This window comes from Sminthopsis crassicaudata, chromosome 1, assembly GCF_048593235.1.
Source record: "Sminthopsis crassicaudata isolate SCR6 chromosome 1, ASM4859323v1, whole genome shotgun sequence".
Taxonomy (NCBI): domain Eukaryota; kingdom Metazoa; phylum Chordata; class Mammalia; order Dasyuromorphia; family Dasyuridae; genus Sminthopsis; species Sminthopsis crassicaudata.
This window is the reverse complement of record NC_133617.1, coordinates 486068382-486086692: the sequence shown is the minus strand read 5'-3', so window position 1 is coordinate 486086692 and position 18311 is coordinate 486068382. Positions and strand designations below refer to the sequence as shown.

At 38.6% G+C, this 18311-nt stretch overlaps 1 protein-coding gene across 3 annotated transcripts in view; it reads left to right on the top strand.

The window, feature by feature from the left end:
* The window catches only part of RNF216 (ring finger protein 216), a 167936-nt gene extending 156814 nt beyond the window's left edge, over positions 1-11122 (top strand). For all 3 annotated transcript variants that reach the window (XM_074281240.1, XM_074281241.1, XM_074281242.1), the window contains 2 exons: positions 5996-6065; positions 7882-11122. In XM_074281240.1, the coding sequence (XP_074137341.1) occupies positions 5996-6065; positions 7882-8201 (390 nt within the window). In that variant the 3' untranslated portion in view covers positions 8202-11122. The remainder of the gene's footprint in view (positions 1-5995; positions 6066-7881) is intronic.
* The last annotated feature ends 7189 nt before the right edge of the window (positions 11123-18311 follow it).

Genomic DNA, 18311 nt, shown 5'->3' with positions numbered 1-18311 from the left:
CTGTGTCCTGCTGAGCTCAAAGGGCCACAGTGAAAGGAAATGAAACCTTCTGCTTCTTGAGATGCAGCCAACTCAGTTCTTTATGTTGGAAGTCTCTTCCTGTTGAGAAGCTTGGTCAGAAAAGATTTTAAACTTTGACTTTACTCTTTTAATTTCAGCATTATATGGACCTATTGGGTTCTGTACATAATACTTCATTGAAGGGAGAGGCTTTCCTGTATTATTGATATGCACATTCATTCAGGTATGTCTCTAATGAAGCCATGCTATGATGGTCATGGATTTCTCCCTAGTTTCAGGTTGGTAAGTCCCCTTCAGTCTTCTCCAAATATTTCCTATTTGTTCATGCTCTTGAAATCTTCTTACTAATAAGTAGCAGAGAGAGTTTATTAAAATAATGATGCTTTAAGGCCACTTTCTTTATAATAACCCTGAGAAGCAGTTCTTTTTAACCAAATAAAGCTTCAGAGGCACTAAATGACTTGGCAGCATTAACACAGATGGTAAATATCAGAGGTAGAACTAGAATGCAGTTTTGTTTTGTTTTGTTTTTTGCCTCAAAGACCAGTGCTATACCACATTAATCTCTACTTTGTCTCCTTTCTCTAATCTTAGTTTCCAGAAATAAACTGCTGTGCCTGACTTGGATTTTTCTCCCTAATGTTAAGAGTAAAAAAGCAAAGATTAGAACAGATTCTCATTTATTAATTCACTCTTTTTTTTTTTTTTTCACCCTGAACATAAACAGAGGAGATCTGAAGTTTAGAATTTTTTTTGTTATTTTAACAGTCCCTTCAGTGGGTTATTGACTTAAAAACTTTCCTGACATCCCTAAGTAGTAAAGGGGAGGAAAAGCATCACTGGCATTTCTGGCCCTATTTTGGGAATGTACATCTAGATAGAAGATCCAAGAAATAGCCCAGACTAGAGGCACTCCCAAAGTGATAAAGGCAGTTTGGGGATTGATCTCCTGAATAGCCACAGAATTGAGTGAAAGCCAGGATTCACATAAAAAGCCATTTATGCAATAATATTATTCCAGTCTCATAGCTTCCCTGGTACTCATTCAGAATCAGACAAGCTGTTGTGCAGGAAGCAAGAAAAAGTTCACTGAGGCATATTCCTCGTGGCATTTAAGTCATTTGGTAACCTGTTGAAAAATAATTTGAGGCAAGAAAATACTCCAACCACGGCCACCATTGGGGAGAGGGAGTAATGTACAAGTTGGCAGCATTTGGAGATTTCATAGCCAAGTGAGTCAGTAAATCTTTTGTGTGAAGAATATGAATTTTAGAAGGCAGTGATTGTAGTCTGGTTCAGGAAATGAATCCTATCAAAATTAAAATGATTAATCTAAGCTTCTTGATAAAATGGACTTTCTGTTTTAATATCAGCCTATCTCCTGAATTGTAGTTCTCTCTTGTTCTTAATTTTGGCACATTTTCACACTTATGATAAATAAAGTAACTTAAATAAAGTTCCTTTCCCTCAGAAGAGCAAGAAATGTCTTATAATTTCAGAGTAGACTGCTTTTTGTGGAATGAATCAGATCTTTAAAAAAGAGTCTCATTTTTTATATTGGTTAAAGAGAACGGTATGTGCATGCTATATCTCTACAGTTTTTTTCCTCCATGAGCCATTAAATAATTTTTTTTAGTTGTTAGCAATAGAGAAAACTTATCCAAATACCACAGGGAATGTGAAGCATTTTATTCCCCTTTGCCTTTATCATGAAAAGGAGAATAGATAGCAATTTGCTCCACTCAGAAAGAGTAGAATAAGAGTGTTATCATCATTGACTGGCCTTTTATTGTGAAAGAAAAAGGAGTCAAAAACATTAGACTCTTTCTTTTCCCTCTCCTATAGCTTGCTAAGTCAAATGTCCCAGATTTTCTTTTTATGTTTGTAAAAAAATTGAACTTTTCTTCTAAATGTGCCCAGTATGAAATATGGTATGCAAGGAATACCAGTAAATATTCCCTTAAGATTTTAAAAAGTCCTTTCCTGGAAAAGGAATCAATAGACCCCATCTGTCAGCCAAACACATACAAATTAAGTAACAAGACCAAAGAACATTTTGGAAACAGGAATCACTGCAAGTCCCAATAGTTCATTATTGAACATTATTCCAAACTACTTCCACTCTTGGTTTATAGAACTAAAAATAAAATAGTTTCTGGAAACTTTATGGTTGTGTTCATAGTAATATATAAAAATCATATCTGTTAGCTCTCCCTTATTTATTCATTCATTTCATCCACTGCTAAATATGCAGTGTCCTTTGACTCAGTAAAGGAAGGTTGAAGTCTGCTACTTATGTTCCAAACTTTAGTTAGAAACATACACAAAATTTATGGTAAAATTGATTCCATAAAATTCTATTTTATGACTGTAATTAAAATATGAGGAAGCAACCACTCAAAGCTTAAAATGGCCTTATAAGCTGAAATAGTAAATCAAGCATCACTTGAAACATGTTGATCTGTCGGGTTAGTAGTGCAAGCCAGAAGTTTTTAGAAATCTAAACACCCTAAACCATTTATGCAAGTATCTCAGATACACTTGAGAGAATGCTTAAAGGGAAAAAATTTGGATGTGTTCACTGAAGAATTTTTGTCAGGAGCAGTTGGACTTGTCATGAAAATATCACTAGTGATCAAAGCCAATCAGATGCCATGTGTGCGTCCATCCGTTCCCTAGCTCAGTGGTGCCTGGCACTTTCCCATGTGTGAGTATGTATAGCCCTTGGAACTCTACAGAGAAGAAAAGCTCTTTTTCCTTCCTCACACTTTAGTGATTCTGTCAAAAGCATCATGTGACGGTATAAGATTTTGCTACTGGAAAAATGTGGTTTGTCTACTGATGCTGACTGCTGGGAAATTGCTGTTAGTTAGAATGATATTCAGAAAGTAGAGGCTTGTTATATCCCTGCAAATTCTCACAGTTGCTTCTTAGTTAGAATTGAAATTATAATCAATAAAGTCATTTAAAATCAAATTAGATGATAATAAGAAGTCCTTTAGAGAATGTGTCTCTTTTTTCTTCTGGAAAACTATCTGGATAAAGCTAGTAACCAAGAAAAAATAATTAGGAAGGCAACAATCAAAATGCATTTCTTATCATAAGCAATCTTGGCATTTGTGTCATTCAGGATATCTGGAGTGAACTGTTGGTGCTATCTATTCAACCTCTACTTCTACCTTTTTCCTCTATCCCTTTGATTTGCTTTTTTTTTTTTTTTTCTATTCCCCTTTCTGCTGTATTTTCTGCCTGCCAGTTTTAGGGAATTGCTTTAGTCCTGTTGGTGGCACTCACATCTCAAGTTTGAAATTCCTGATTTAGGTAATTGTCTAACTTCCTTGACATTTATGTAGTGACATGAATCTAAATTGGAATCTATTTTCAATTTGCCTATAGCTGTGTTTTATCAAGTTGATAGAACTCCTGTGCCAAAGGGAGGGCAGCTAATAAAATGCTTAGTGTGTTTTTATCTTTGTCTTATTTGAGTTTGAACTCTAGCCCTCTTATCTTTCTTTTGAGGCATAGTACACGTGTTACTAAGAATCATATGCTTTTTCAAGTGTAACAGTCACCTCTCTTAATTCCCTCCCCTACCCCCACTCTCTTTGTTTTACAGAGGAGGGGACTGAGTTCTCTAGAGGGAAGGACACATGCCTATGTACACCCACTGGTAAATGTCCAGAGCTCAAAACTGCCAGCTCCCAGTAGAGTGCTTTTGCACCTACACTATTATGCTGCTGCCTAGTTTTACTGTTGGTAGATAATAGGGAAAAGTCCTCCTACAAAGTATATGGCACACTTTCCACAAAAGCTAATGTCTTTCTAATTAATATTTGTGTTTTAAAGCATTCTTCATTCTAAGATCTCTTCATATGTTGATATCTAATAACTAATATATTTCTGCCATTTAGTATATGCTCATATCTCCATGACTTTAATGCAGTTAAGCTATTGCAAAGCAAAGGTTTAAGACTTGTTAAGTTTTAACTGTTAAAAAGCAACACTCCAAAGCTATTCCTGGAACCTAAATATTTAATGCAAGATTGGCATTTAAAAACTTACTGGATTTTCTTCAAATCAGTGATATCTAACAAGGGCTAAATAGCAACCTATAAGCCTTATATTTGGAACTGTAAGAATTAGATGTAGCCATAGTACTTTGTTTTTTTACTTGTTGCTAAACACAAAAGTGAAGATTATAACAAGTATTATAACAAGTAAAATCTTTCTCACTGCCATGCTAAAGTTGTAAGAACTATGACAAATCCACTCCCTTTCAAAATGTAAACCTGTAAAAATGTAAGTTGGCCAAAGAGAATTTTCCTAGCTACTTTTATGTGTTCCTCTGCATTTTGCTTTTGTGTCTGTTAAACTATTCTGAGGGGTCTAGTTCTTTAAGGCACCTCCAGATAATCACATAATCCCAGAGAAAATAGAGCATGGCAATGGAAAAATCACAAAGAATGTTAAGTCTAAATCTCATGGGCCCAGAGGAAGAATCCATATACAAAACCAAGTTCCAGACCAAGATTTCTGGAGAAGAGAATTCTTAGTTCCTATTCCTGGAAGGGGAGCCCCAGGATGATATAGGAGCTTCAGCTAAGGAATAAGAAAGAGATCATGTTACCAGATAATGGAGCAAACCTGAACCTTGCTCTTTACTAGTACTGTGAATTATATGGACTTTGGAGATGATTATCTTCATCTTGGTTTTGGGATCCAGCTTCCTTCAACTTTTAAACCCCCAATTCTATTCTCTTCCCCTCTCCTCTTTCCCACCCATCTGCTCAAAACATTCCTCACTGGGGAATCAAGGGAAACAGAAGAGTCTAGTAATAGCCATCTCTTCCCTAGCTCCCTACTTTCCTAAAACAAGCATAGGATTTCCTCCTCCGAAAGGCAGAAAGCAGTTGCCATTGTAAAAGATTTCCCTCTCCCACAAACCTTCTAACCAACTTGTTAAAAATACTTCTTCCAGATATACTTTGTCAGTTTAGTCAAAGATAGGCCCCGTTTCACACCAGACAAATGAAAACCAGTTTGGCAAAGGCACCTTTTGTACCTATGAATATTTGTGTACATTCAGACCTCTGAACCAGCAGTTTTAGATTCTTGAGGGCTTTTCTTAAAACAATATGTATATCAAACTCTAAAGTGTTTTATAGCTAAATTAATTAAGTAAATACTAATACTCTGATTTCTTTTCAGATCATATAAATCTTTTGCCTTCTAATTAACTAAATTGTTTCACTTAAACCTCTAGGTGTATTGTACCAGCTTAGTTGGGCTAAGGAGAAAAGCAAAAACAAAATTGGGACTTAACAAATAGATGTTGACATGAATTGCCATTCAGACCGGTAGCTCTGGTCTAGCTTCCTTAAATCCTTACAGAAATGGAATTCTGCTGTTAGATCCATTACTCCTTCACAAGGCTGATTGTGACTTGTTTGTGTATGAGCAGGATTACAATGTGGAATATCTGCCAGAATAGGGCAAGAGATGGTATTTGGGAAGGATAGGGCTTAAGTTGTTAATATTGGTTTGGTTAATGAATAGAAGAAAATTCTAGACACATCTGTCACCCAGCCAGATTATCTAGTGCAGCAGGGTATGTTACCCTAATCCATTATGCCACTTTATTTCAGCCAAAGTTATAGTCTGAGTGTAACTTGCCTTTGGAAGAACTAACAAGCTTATTTTTGTTGTCGGGTCATTTCAGTAGTGTCTGATTCTTCATGATTCCATTTGGGGTTTTCTTGGCAAAGATATTGGAGTTGCTTACCATTTCCTTCTCCAGCTCATTTTACAGATGAGGAACTGAGGCAAACAGGGTAAAGTGACTTGCCCGGGGTCACACAGCTAGTAAGTATCTGAGGTCAAATTTGAACTTGAGTCTTCCTGACTCTAGGCTGACTGTCCACTACACTGCCTAACTGCCCTACTAATAAGTTCACCAATTCATTTATTTTTTTAGGAAGATGATGAGAAGCTCATCCAAGAAATTCAAAAGGAGGCTGAAGAGGAACAAAAGAAGAAAAATGGAGGCAAGTTCTTCAGTCTAGCCTAGATTCTGTGTAGAGGATTGAGGGTGAATTATTTCTTTTCTAAATTAATTATTTTTCCAACAGAAATCCATCTTTTCTCCCCAGTTTTCTCCTCTCCCCCCCCCTTTCCCCAAGCCCCAAATGGAGAAAGCAAGAAAAACAAAACCCATTATAAACATATAGAGTTAAGACAAACAAATTTCCACACTAGCCATATATTTTTGAGCCCATCATTTGTTAGGAGGTAGGTTTTTTATTTCATCATGGATCTTCTGAAATCATGGCTGATCAGAGTTCCTAAGTCTTTCAGAATTGATTGTTTTTACAGTATTGTTGTCATTGTATAAATTGATCTTCTGCATCTGTTCCCAATTTTCTCCGAAATCCTGCCTCCTTTATTTCTTATACCACAATAGTATTCCGTTACAATCACATACCACAATTTGTTTATCCATTCCCCAGTTGATGGGCACTATCTTAGTTTTCAGTTCTTTGCTACTACACAAAAAAAGTTGCTGTAAGTATTTTTGTACATATGAATCCTTTTCCTTTTTCTTTGATCTCTTTGGTATATAGGGTTAGTAATAGTATGACTAAATCAAAAGGTATGTCCAATTTAATTGTATCCTGTTTTGGGGGCATAATTTCAAATTGTTCTCAATGCTCTCAACAGTGGCTGGATGAGTTCATAGCTCCAGCCACAGGGAATTAATGTGCCCATATCCTTAAACATCAGTGTGTGTGAATTATAAAGGAAGGACTGGAAACATATGTTCTAAGTGGAGTCAGCCTTTCCTGATTAGATCTTCACAAGTCCAGGTTTGCTGAGGCAAGTTCAACTGAATCTACATATAAGATCATTTATATGTGGTGTCACCATAATATGAAACTAGTTTATTTGGGTCATGGGGGTAATTTGGGGGATAACACCTTCTTTTAACTAGACCATATACTGATAGCGTCTTTTTGGAACTTCCAGAACCAGTAGTACAGGAATTGCTCCATTGGGATCCTATCTTCTTCAAATGAGGGTGGATTTAATTATGGGGAAAAGCTAAGAATCATGTAGAATCAAAGCTGTTATACACACATATACACAGAGCCATAGATTAAGGATTAAGCCAGTTGAAAACATTTTTGTCCAGAATTAATTGTGGCTCCAAAGTAATAACCTTTGACTTTTGTATAGCTTGTGGATTGGTTCTGAAAGTAGTTCCCATTAGAATGTCATTTTCTCTTTGTGTCTGTCCCTAGTGCCTGACACATTCCTTGATACATAGGGATCACTTAATAAATACTTGGTGAGCTGGATTGATTTGAAATATTTTTCCCCTGAGGCAACTTAAGTGACTTGCCCAGGGTCACACAGCTAGGCACTGTTAAGTGTCTGAGGTTAGATTTGAACTCAGGCCCTTCTGACTTCAGGGCTGGTGCTCTATCCACTGTACCACCTCACTGCCCTGAGCTGGATTGATTTGAAAGAAGAAACTTTGAGGCTTAGAGTTGGAAAGAACTTCAGAACTTACCTTTTTTCATTACTGTTGAATGGAACAAAAGTAAAACGAGTATATGGCTTCCCAAGATGAATATTTTGAACATTTGCACTCATTTGGGTATGTGTATTCTATAGTGTTTGCTATGGAGCCACTTTCATTACCTTACATAATTTCACCTGATCTTCATATATAGGAGCCATGCATACACTCAGAGCCCAAATCACAGCACAACCTCTGGAAGAGGCAACCATTTCTCTTAGAACTACTGAGGCCTGAGTTTTGACTTGTCTTTTTTTCTAAAAATCACTTCTCCTTTTCAGAGAACAACTTCAAAAGGATTGGGCCCCCCATGGAGGCAGCTCCTGAAAAACTCCAGAGGATTGAAGTCATCCCAAGACCTGTTCCACAAAATCTTCACCAAGCCAGGATCCCTCCTTATCCCTTTGTTCACCCACCCTTCCCTCTGCCTCCTGTCCGTCCCATGTTCAACAATATTCCCCTCAATTTAGGCCCCATCCCTGCCCCCTATGTTCCTCCTCTGCCAAATATGCGAGTGAACTATGAATTTCCCCCAATCAATGTCCCACTGGAGCACAACTTACCTATGCACTTTGGTCCTCAGCCACGCCATCGGTTTTGACAGGTGGGATAGATACCTGAAGTGGAAGCACTGCCGAGGAGGGCCATCCTGTGTTAACAACTCTCCTCCTAACTCCCTTCATTATTCCACAGAACTGAAAGGAGCAGCCTGAAAATCTCCCCCAGTTAAATTTCATGGTGGGGAGGGGGGTGTGTGTGTTAAAGATACACAGCCTAGTTCAGATGTTTACCCCACTTTTTTTCCCCTAAAAGTAGTAACTGCTGCTGAGCCCATAGAGGTGGAAGTTTACAGATTGGGCTGCCAAACATGACTAATTTGGGGCCAATTTTCCTTTTCTTTGATAGTGTTAATAGAGAAACCTCCCTAGGCCCCAAAATCTCCCCAGAGTCCCCTTTCTGTCTCTCTGTTTCTGTCTCTTTCTGTCTTTCTCTCTTTCTCTCTCCCTCCCTCCCCCTCTCTACTTATCTTGCCTTTTCCTGTATTTAAAAGTCTAAGTAGTCCACTGCTCTTTTAAGTACAGCTAAGGAGAATAGAAGAGCCCAGCATTCCTTGGATACCAGTAACAGGATTTGCCTTTTTGATTTTGGGCTCAAGGATTTCAGGAAGGAGAGGGAAGTAAAATCTATCCTGCCGGAAAATGACCAGCACAGCACATAACTTGTCAGTAAGCATGACAACCCTGTGCTGTCTATTAATTCTTCAGAAATTGTCCTAAAGGAGACAGAGTAAGGTGACAGAAAAGTCGCTTTGCCTGTCCCTGATCAGAACAGACAACAGGAAAGTCTCACTACAGGAAAGGAGAATTTCTTAAGTTTTCTAATTAAATTGGGACTTGTACTTTCCTAGTTAATTAAAATATGAAAGTACATTCAAGACAATTCATATGTAGAAGAGAGAGAAGATAGGTGGTGGTTCATTAGGAACTCCCCTTATGATGAATAGCCAATGTGTGCACTCTTATTAATAAGAGTACAAAGGACCACATTTTGCAATGAGATGTTTGACCTCTAATTGCAGATCAGTGGATAACCAGGTGTAATTAAGGAAGGTAAATGACTTTCCTTCGTCTTAGCTCAGCACTTCCTGGTTGAGCAGAATAAGACTCCACTGCTTACTTTAGGCTAAAATTATACTAGTAGTTTCTCAAGCACTCCTGTCTGAATCTTCTAGGAAGAGACACTGCTACTCATCCTGCGCTCCATCAGCTATGGAGTTAAAGCCCCAGTCCCATTGTAACTTTGCCAAGAGTGCCCTCTTCTCGTTCTGGGAATGAGTGGAGTGGTCCCAGCCATATCAGCTTTGTCACATAGTCAAAAGGAAGGGGGTTTACTGGATAGTCAAATGAATATTCCCTCATCTGAGTAGGGAAAGATGTTAATGACTGGTACTTTATAAAGACAAGAGGCTTCACAGATGAAAAGGTTGAGATTCCCAAATATTGGTGCTGGATTTCATCTTACCTCTTGAGTGTGAAACTTGCACTACAAGTATAGTTCATCCAGAAAGATTTTCTTTCTTCCCTTCAACCCCCCATCGTCTCCCCTTTCTACTGCCTCAAAAAAAAAAAAATCACTAAATAATAATATTACTGTTTGGGACTTTGGAAATAAACTTCTGACTTGATTTGTTTGTCCCATTCTTCTCTGATTATCTATACCCTACTGGTCTTTTTCCTGGAAAATCCACTTTTCTAGAATCAGCTCTTCCAATCCAGGTTATTACAAAGAGCTGGTCTTAAATTTCTTTAGTTGTATTGAAAGATTTCTCCCAGTATTTACCTGGAACAGTCAATGTCTGGATTGTAATATTGCTCTCTTTGGGCCTCCTCTTGACTCTTCTGCCTAGTGCTGGGATAATCTTTAGTGACGTCAGAACCACATGATTAACTATTTCTCAACTTTTGCTGCTAAGTTTTGTTTATATATTGAGAAAGGAGAAAAAGTCTATATAGGGATGTAAATTTCTGAATGCTGCTTAGCTGGTCTTTATTCAGGTTAAAACTGCACCTTACCGTAAAAGATGTTCCCTTGGACAACCAGGGGCAGGCAGGCCAGCATGCTGTTACACTGTACTTAAAGAGGGGCGGGAGAGAAGACTGAGCATCCCTCTTCTTTTTGTGTATCTAATTTCCTCTTGATGTTAATGTGATAAGTGCTCATGTGTAGGTCTTAGTTATTAACATTTCTGAAGTCTTTCCCTCTGGAAAAGTCTTGACTTCTGGCTCTAGAATATAGCTTGCAGTTTAGGCTTTAGAACCTGTGGTACTTCCTGCTACAGCTTTTTCCAAACTTAGTTTGGAAGACTGGCCTATAGCAATGATATTTTAGTCACAGAACGAGCCATTTTACTTGCAAGGGTCCAACCAGTAGCTTTCCCCTACTTCCATTGCCTGCTGAATAGCTTACTTTTTCTTCCCTACAATTTCTCCCACTCCACAGATTTGGAAAATTAGAAAATTATTTTCCTTTTTTTTTTTTTCCCCCCATCAGCTTTCTATGTATAAGCTAAAACATTTTGTTGCCAATCCACTTGCTTCAATTCCCCTAGTGAATCCAGCACATCAGTTACTGGGGTCTGCTGGAGACTTTACTCATAAATGTTAGGTTTCCCCCCCAAAAAAAAAAAAAAAACCAATAACAAATGTTCAATGGAAATGTATGCGTCATTATACTCCTTTCTATTTCTATTTCAAGCATCATTGTCACAACAATAAAGGCCTCCCTGTTATTAGCAAGGATACTCTTCCAACTATGCCTGTTGGCATTGGTACGTCAAACACCTAATTATTAAAATATGAAATCAGGGGACTTTGGACAAGAATACATTTTCCTGTTATCCAGAATAGAACTATCTAGTTTATTAGTGATTGAGATGTCATGCATCAACCAATTAGTTGTGCTTCAAAGATCAGAAAGAAAAATGTCCCCTTTCCAAAGAAATGCCTTTTCATTCTTCTGCCTTTCCAAATGTTGATCTAGTAAGACTTAGTTTTTGAAGAATGAAAGTTATCTTATACTTGGTTCAAGAGATGTGACAGATGAGAGAGCAGGGAAGAATTTTGAAAGGAGGGCTTATGATCCAGATTTGTATCTGTATCTTTAGGAAGAACTCTAGATTCTCTTCCTTTCCCTCAGGTGCAGTTGTTCCCTTACAGATTTCCATTTGATAATCATTTTGAGGGACATGCCTATTTATCTGCCTGAGGTCCAGCCCTAATACCCAGTGCCTTTTCCATCGGTATTTTTGTGACATACATCATGTGTCACGGATGTGCCTTCCGGGGCAATAGATTGATTTATTTCTGAGCACAGGAGCTCATTTCATTAAGAATTTTAAAATTAGGTTCCCCCAGTAACTTCCTTTGTGACAATGGTTGTAGGGACCATGGAGGAGGATTTCAGATTTGGAAAGTCACTGAGCCAGGATTTCCTTTTCAGCAAGCTGCCTCATCCAGATTAAAGTGTCAGTTTTCCATTGGCAGTGTTTGTTTTTGCCCTAGATCTCATGTGAGGAGATTTGTGCATGCACCTACATGCATGTGCTGTCCAGCAAGGCTGTGCAGTAGATTTAGAAGGCAGTATGTGGCAAATGACATGTGCAGAACCACCCAAGAAGAGTGAGTCCAATGAGCCATCACCTTCATTAAACCTTTTATTTTATAGTTTCTGTTCATTTACATTGCTTTGCAGTGTGTATGTTAACATGTTAAATTTGGGGAATGAGACAGAAAAACATTTGGCTCTATAACAGTTGGGGAAAGGTGGATAATTTTTAGGGTAGCATATGGAAGACAGGCCTGTGTAAAGCCTGGACAAATCCTTCCCTATCCTTGGAAACCACTGCTTTGGCTGTCTTGATTTGTGTGTAGTTGTGCTCTCTTAGCTGGGAATAATGCTTGACATCCACCATTGATTCTACTCAAAATGTTGAAGCGACATGATGTGGAAAGAGCACAGGATTTGGAGTCGGGAGACCTGAATTCAATCCTGGCACTGCCTGTGTGACGGTATGCAAGTCACGTGACCTTGCTGGGTCTCAGATTCCTCATCTGTAAAATGATGGGGTTGGGCTAGGTGACTTTTTTGGTCCCTCCTAACTCTTAAGTCTTCTTGGTGATGAACTCTTGCAGTCTGCAATAGGAAATCCCAACAGCCGACTTGACTTAACTCTGTTCATGCTCCAGATGATATTTGGATTTTAAGCAGACAGAAACTCTTTTTCCTTATTGTTAGCTACCTAGTTTTACAAAACTTGCAGAGTGAATATTTCCAAGTCACAGATGAGGTGGGGGAGCTTCAAAGAAATGAAAAGGAATTGGGCAAGTGGTTGTTTTTGATGGTGTGGTTACTACCACCTAGTTTTAGGATTGCCTTGTTCTGTTTGTCAGTGGGAACGATTTTCTCTGAGCTAAAACTCATTCTCTCCCAGGGCTCGCTCTTTGGGAGGCATATTGTTGCAGAGAATCGTCTCTCTGCCCTGCACTGTAGTGAGGGGTTATTGAAGAGGCCAAAGAGATTTGATCCCATCCCACTGGCAAGCAATCATGTGCACAGATAAAAATGACAGAAAGTCCAAAGTGATTAGCCCAGCTCCTGGAAAATAAAGCAAAAGCAAACAAAAGCCCTCCTGATCTTGCAGGCTCTGCATTGAACAATTTGGTTCCTTTTATGCCGCAGTCATGGCTATCTAGCTCTCAGACTGAGGCAGCTGCCTGCAGGAAAGGTCTCCACGGTGAGCAAGGCTCCACCCTTCCCCAGTTAGAGTCCCATTTTACTTGCCTTAATGGTGGAAAGAGGAATTTAGTATTTGCACTTAGCAAAACATTTTAAAACTGTAAAGAATTGTGCATGACCTACAACTTTGTATAACAATAGATGAAAATGAATAGGTGGTTTATTAAAAATAAATATTTTTCTTTACCTTCTGGTAGTATAAAATAATAAAATAAAAGCTGTTATGTTTTCTTGTGTGTAAAAAGTCTGTATTATATGTAATTTGGATTTTTTTGTAAATAAATTTTTGTGCACTCTGACTATTTGTGATTTGTTCTTACCCCAGCAGGAAAATGAAATTGCTGAGTGCTATCATAGCAGCTAATTATAGGTGGCAGCAAGCAGGGGGAAGTTGATGCTCCTGTTTTGCCAGATTTCCTTGGAAATGGTTACAAATTCCAAAGAAAATATTTGCTTGTCCTAGAGTTTAAAAATGAAGAATTTGGGCTAACTGAAGGCTTTGACCCTGATGGTAACAAAACCAAGAATTTATCCATGCCCAGCTGAGTAAATTTTTCCACCTTTGCTACTCCCAATGTGAGAAAATAAAACAGGTGAAATAAATTTTATGGTAATCTGTCTTGATTTCTAAAGAAGCTCAGTTTGGAGATCAAATGTTTGTCTTTTCCCCTCATTTACACTGGGGCCCTTTCAAGGCTTTTACAGGGAGTTCTAATGAGGCTGTGTTCATGCATGCCCTTGGTTCAAAAAATAGGCAGAAACCTTCGCACAGACTCCTCAAAGCAGAACACAACTTGCAGATTCTTATTTCTGAACTTCAAATTTTAAGGATGGAAAAAATGAACGAATCACATCTGGCAGATGAAATTGAATAAATGGCAAAGACAAAACAATTGGGGAAAGAGGGGAGAAGATGAGAATTGAGATTTAGTGAAATCTAAATGTCAGAGCAGGAAGAAATGGAAGTCATTTTGCATGTGAGCAAAAGGAGAAATGACTTCTTGGAGGTCATCTCAATGTCAGATTAAAACCACAACCCAAGTCTGGCTCCCCAGACCCAATGGTCTTGCCTTTCTCTTGGCTTAGTTTCTTTCTCCTTTCCCATGCTTTCTCTCCTTCATGGCCTCTTGTCCTGCTTCCCAAACGCAGTTCAGTCATTGACATGATTCCAGGATTCTGATTCAATATGAGAGTGTACAGTGCACTGGATGGAAGCCCTAGGTTCTGAATCAAGGTCATCTCTTCATCTCTATGAGCCAGTACTGCCTACTTCCTCCAATGAGATGTATGTACCAAAGTGCCAAAGTATGTATATGTGAGTCAAGGAATAGATTTTCACCTCTATGACTTTGGACATATTCTTTTACCACTGAGCCCGTTTCCTCATCAATAAAATGGGCATCATTTTACCTGTTGTACCTAGTTCACAGGATTTTGTAAGATTGGAAAGGAATTGCATCTGTAAAGTCATTTGCAAATTTTAAAGCCTTCTGTAGCTCTCAGTTATTCAATAGGCATTCCATTCAAAGGCATCTGTGAGAGCAGGATGGAATTGAGAAGACCTGGTTTTCAAGTCGCACTTTTGACAAATACTAGCCATGTGATCCTAGGCAAGTTATCTGTACTTAGAAGGAGCTCACATTATAAAAAAGGAGAAAACATATATAAGTATTGCAGAATTAGAATAAACAATAGTTAAATAAATTAACAAACTAGTATTCATAGAGGCTGAGGAAAAGGTTCAAATAAAAGGTGGTCTTTGAGCTGCATCTTGAAAGCAAACTCATGGAGGGGAAGTGCATTCCAGGTGTGGGGATCGGCCAGGGCATAGGAAATGGATGTGAGAGAAGGTTGGGTTGCTGGATCACAAAAACGTAGAGAGAGTAATGTTCAAGAAGGTTAGAACCATAAATTGGGTCCAATATGTGAAGGGCTTATAAAGCTAAACTGTGGGGTTTGTATTTGCTCCTAAAGACAATTAGGGATGCCCTGGAGTTGGAGAAGAGAATGATGGGAGTAGGAGAGTGACATAATCAGAAGATCTGTGCTTAAAGAACATCACCTTAGCAGCACTGTGTAGAATAGACTGGAGGGGAAAGAAATAGGGCAAGAAGCCCAATTAGGGGGCTGTTAAAAGAATTTAGACGAAATATTGAGGGTCAGAATTAAATTAGTAATCATTATTAGCAGGGAAAGGGGTCAGATGTGAAAGCTGTTAGGAAGCAGAAACAATCAGCCTTAAAAACCTGCATATTTAGCATAAGGGAGAATGAGCAGGAGGGAATAAAGCCAACCCTTTAAAACTGGGAGATAGGAAAGAATGGTGGTGCCTTCAACAGGGATATCGAAGTTTGGAAGGAAGAAGGGGAAATGATGAATGTAAGCCGCGTTTCAGATGCCTCTGGGGCAATAGGCAATTTGGTGATGTGGGTCTAAAGATCAGTGGAGAGATGTGGGACTGGATATATACATCTGGGAGTCATCTGTATGAAGATGATAAAACCCCTTGGGAGCTGAAGTTACCAAGAAAGTCTAAAGAGAGATGACATAGGGCATTTTAAGGAGCATCCACAGGTAAAGGCATGGTATGGGAAAGAGCAGTCAGCCCCGTAGGAGAACCTGGAGAGGGGAATGCCACAAAAAGCCTAGAGAGAAGAGAGTGACCAATGGTAAATACTGCAGCCAGGTCAAGGAATATGAGGACAGAGAAGACCATAAAGATGCGGCAATTGAAAAGTCATAGAAACTTGAGAGAAAGCAGTTACTGCTTGTTACTATTATTAATGTTTTTTGAGAAGAATGTTATGACTAACTAAAGGGAAAAGCAAATTAGGATGAAAAGAGAAGAAGGCATAGAATGAAGGAGGTATCCTGACACAGTCTAGCTTCCAAGGACTGAACAGATTGATCTGCCTCCTCCCTTTCTTACCTAACCTTAGCATTGATCCTGTCAATCAATTTGTACCTTCTAATAGCTTCAGGGCCAAGTATCTTCCGATACCCATTAGTTTAGAGTTAATTGCAAGTATTATTCCTTTCTACCTTGGGATTATAAATTTTAAAGCATCTTGAAAGTTCATTCAACATATATGAATTGTTAGTGATGTTAATGAATATGAATCTGTTAAATCATGTTTCAGTTGTATAGGACTTTTCATGACCCTTTGGGGTTTTCTCAGTAGAGAAACTGAAAAAGTTTGCCATTTCCTTCTCCAGCTTATTTTACAGATGAAACTACAGAGGCAAGTAGGGTTAAGTGGCTTACCCAGAATCACAGAGCGAATGTCTGAGGCTGTACTCAGGGAAATGAGATTTCTGACTCCTAAGTCTAGCACTCCATCAACTGCGCCACCTAACTACCCTTAATATTTATTGAGCAACTATTATCTGCCAGGATTTGAAGACGATAAGATTTGATATTGATTTCCTTATTCTAAAAAGTAAAATCATAGTTGTAAAAATAAGTATAGAAGAATTGCACATGTTTAACCTGTATCAGATTACTTGCCATATGGGGAAAGGGGTTGGGGGAAGGAAGGGGAAATTTGGAACACAAGATTTTGCAAGGATCAATCAATTATCCACACATATGTTTTGAAAATAAAAAGCTTTAATAAAAATAATAAAAAAGTAAAATCATGGTCCTAACTAGTGTTGAATTGGGCCTTTTTGCTCTGCTAGAGAACATCTTATCCAACAAGCCACAATTAATCATCACATAGCGGGGTTGTTTTCAGGACTGGTACCCTGACTGGAAGTTAGGTCTCCACTGTGATCTCCAGATAGATAATCTGAATTTGAATATGGCACTTCTGTGACACTGAGCCAGGTCCCAGTACTCAGTAACAATAATAATAAGTCACTTCATGTAGTTTTTTACAGTCTTAAAAGATAAGAGCGTCACCTGTTGTCCAAGTCTTTTAAGTTCTTACCAAGGGCTCCAATGTCAACAGAACAATTTGTCCATGACATACATTAAAACTCAACTTAACAATAATGACTAGCATTAACATAACTCTTTGTTTTACAAAATATATGTGTCAATTCATTTTTACCTTTTCAACCTGAGAGATAAGTACTATTATCCTCACTTTACAAATGAGGAAACTGAGGCAAACAGAGGTTAAATAATTTGTTCAGGATCATTCGGGAAGACAACCATGACATCTGCCAAGTGATGTCTTTTCTTGCAATTGAGTTAGATTTCAGTGAGGGAGGGCTGTGCAAGGTCACCTGTCTGACTTTCCCTTCTGAGCTTTTTGGGTCCAGTGGCAAGAAATAGATCAGGACGATTGAAGATGGACCTGGATGCAGTGGGAGACCTTGGCCTTTTTAAGCTAAAGTCTTTAATAGGTCTCAGTCTGACTGAGGCAAAACTTAACATTCAGTGATTAAGACAAGGTAAGTAAAATGTGGCTTAAAATGGCCTTTTTAACTAAAAAAAAAAAAAAAAAAAAAATCATTCTGTGAGAGGAAGATCCTCAGGGTTTCTGGCCAAAACATCAACAATTGCTCAGGATCACAGTGCTAATTAAGAGCATGCAATAGAATCCAGCAATCTGGCCGCTATTACTCCTAACTAGGTGGCTCAGTGACTACAATCATTGGTCCTAGAGTCAAGAAGACCTGAAATCAATACAGTCTCAGACACTCACTAGCCATGTGATCCTGAGGAAGTCATTTTACCCTCTGCCTCAGTTTATTCATCTGTAAAATGAACTGGAGAAGGAAATGGCAAAAATGAAAATGACTCAAACAATACCTCTTTTCAAAGCTTTTAATGCATTTTCTTCACAACAACCCTGTGAAATCAGAAGTGCCCATTCAATTTACCCCCATTGCCACAAAACCCATCCCATCTCACCTGATAAAGAAGCTGAATCTGAGAGGTTAATTTACTTGCTCAGATCCACTGGCTCACTTGCAGAGCCAGACTATGCATCTAAGTCCAACGTACATTCCACTAAATCACACTGTCCATTCTAGAGCTATGTCATCTCAGCCTCAGATGGGATATCAGAATCTCCCTAATGATCTAACCTATACCCAGATAAGAATCTCCCTGCCATGTCCCCAAACAAATCGTCAATCTTTGATAAAACAATCCATCACCTCCTCAGCAGTCCCATTCCATTTTGGGATAGCCCAAATATTAGGATTTCTCCCCCTTTTTACAAAATCCAAATAAACTCATCATCAGCTTGCATCCATTGCTCTGGGTTGGATTCTCTGGAACCAACAAAATCACTTTTCCAGGTGACAGCCTCTTATCATAGAATTCCCCATGTCCTTTCTTCTCCAAGGCAGACATTGTCAGTAACCTCAGGGAATCTTCCCATGATGTGACCTCAAAGCCCTCTCCCATCCAGGACATCCCCTTTGGACATTCCTTAGTTTGTCGAGCTTCCTAGAAAGT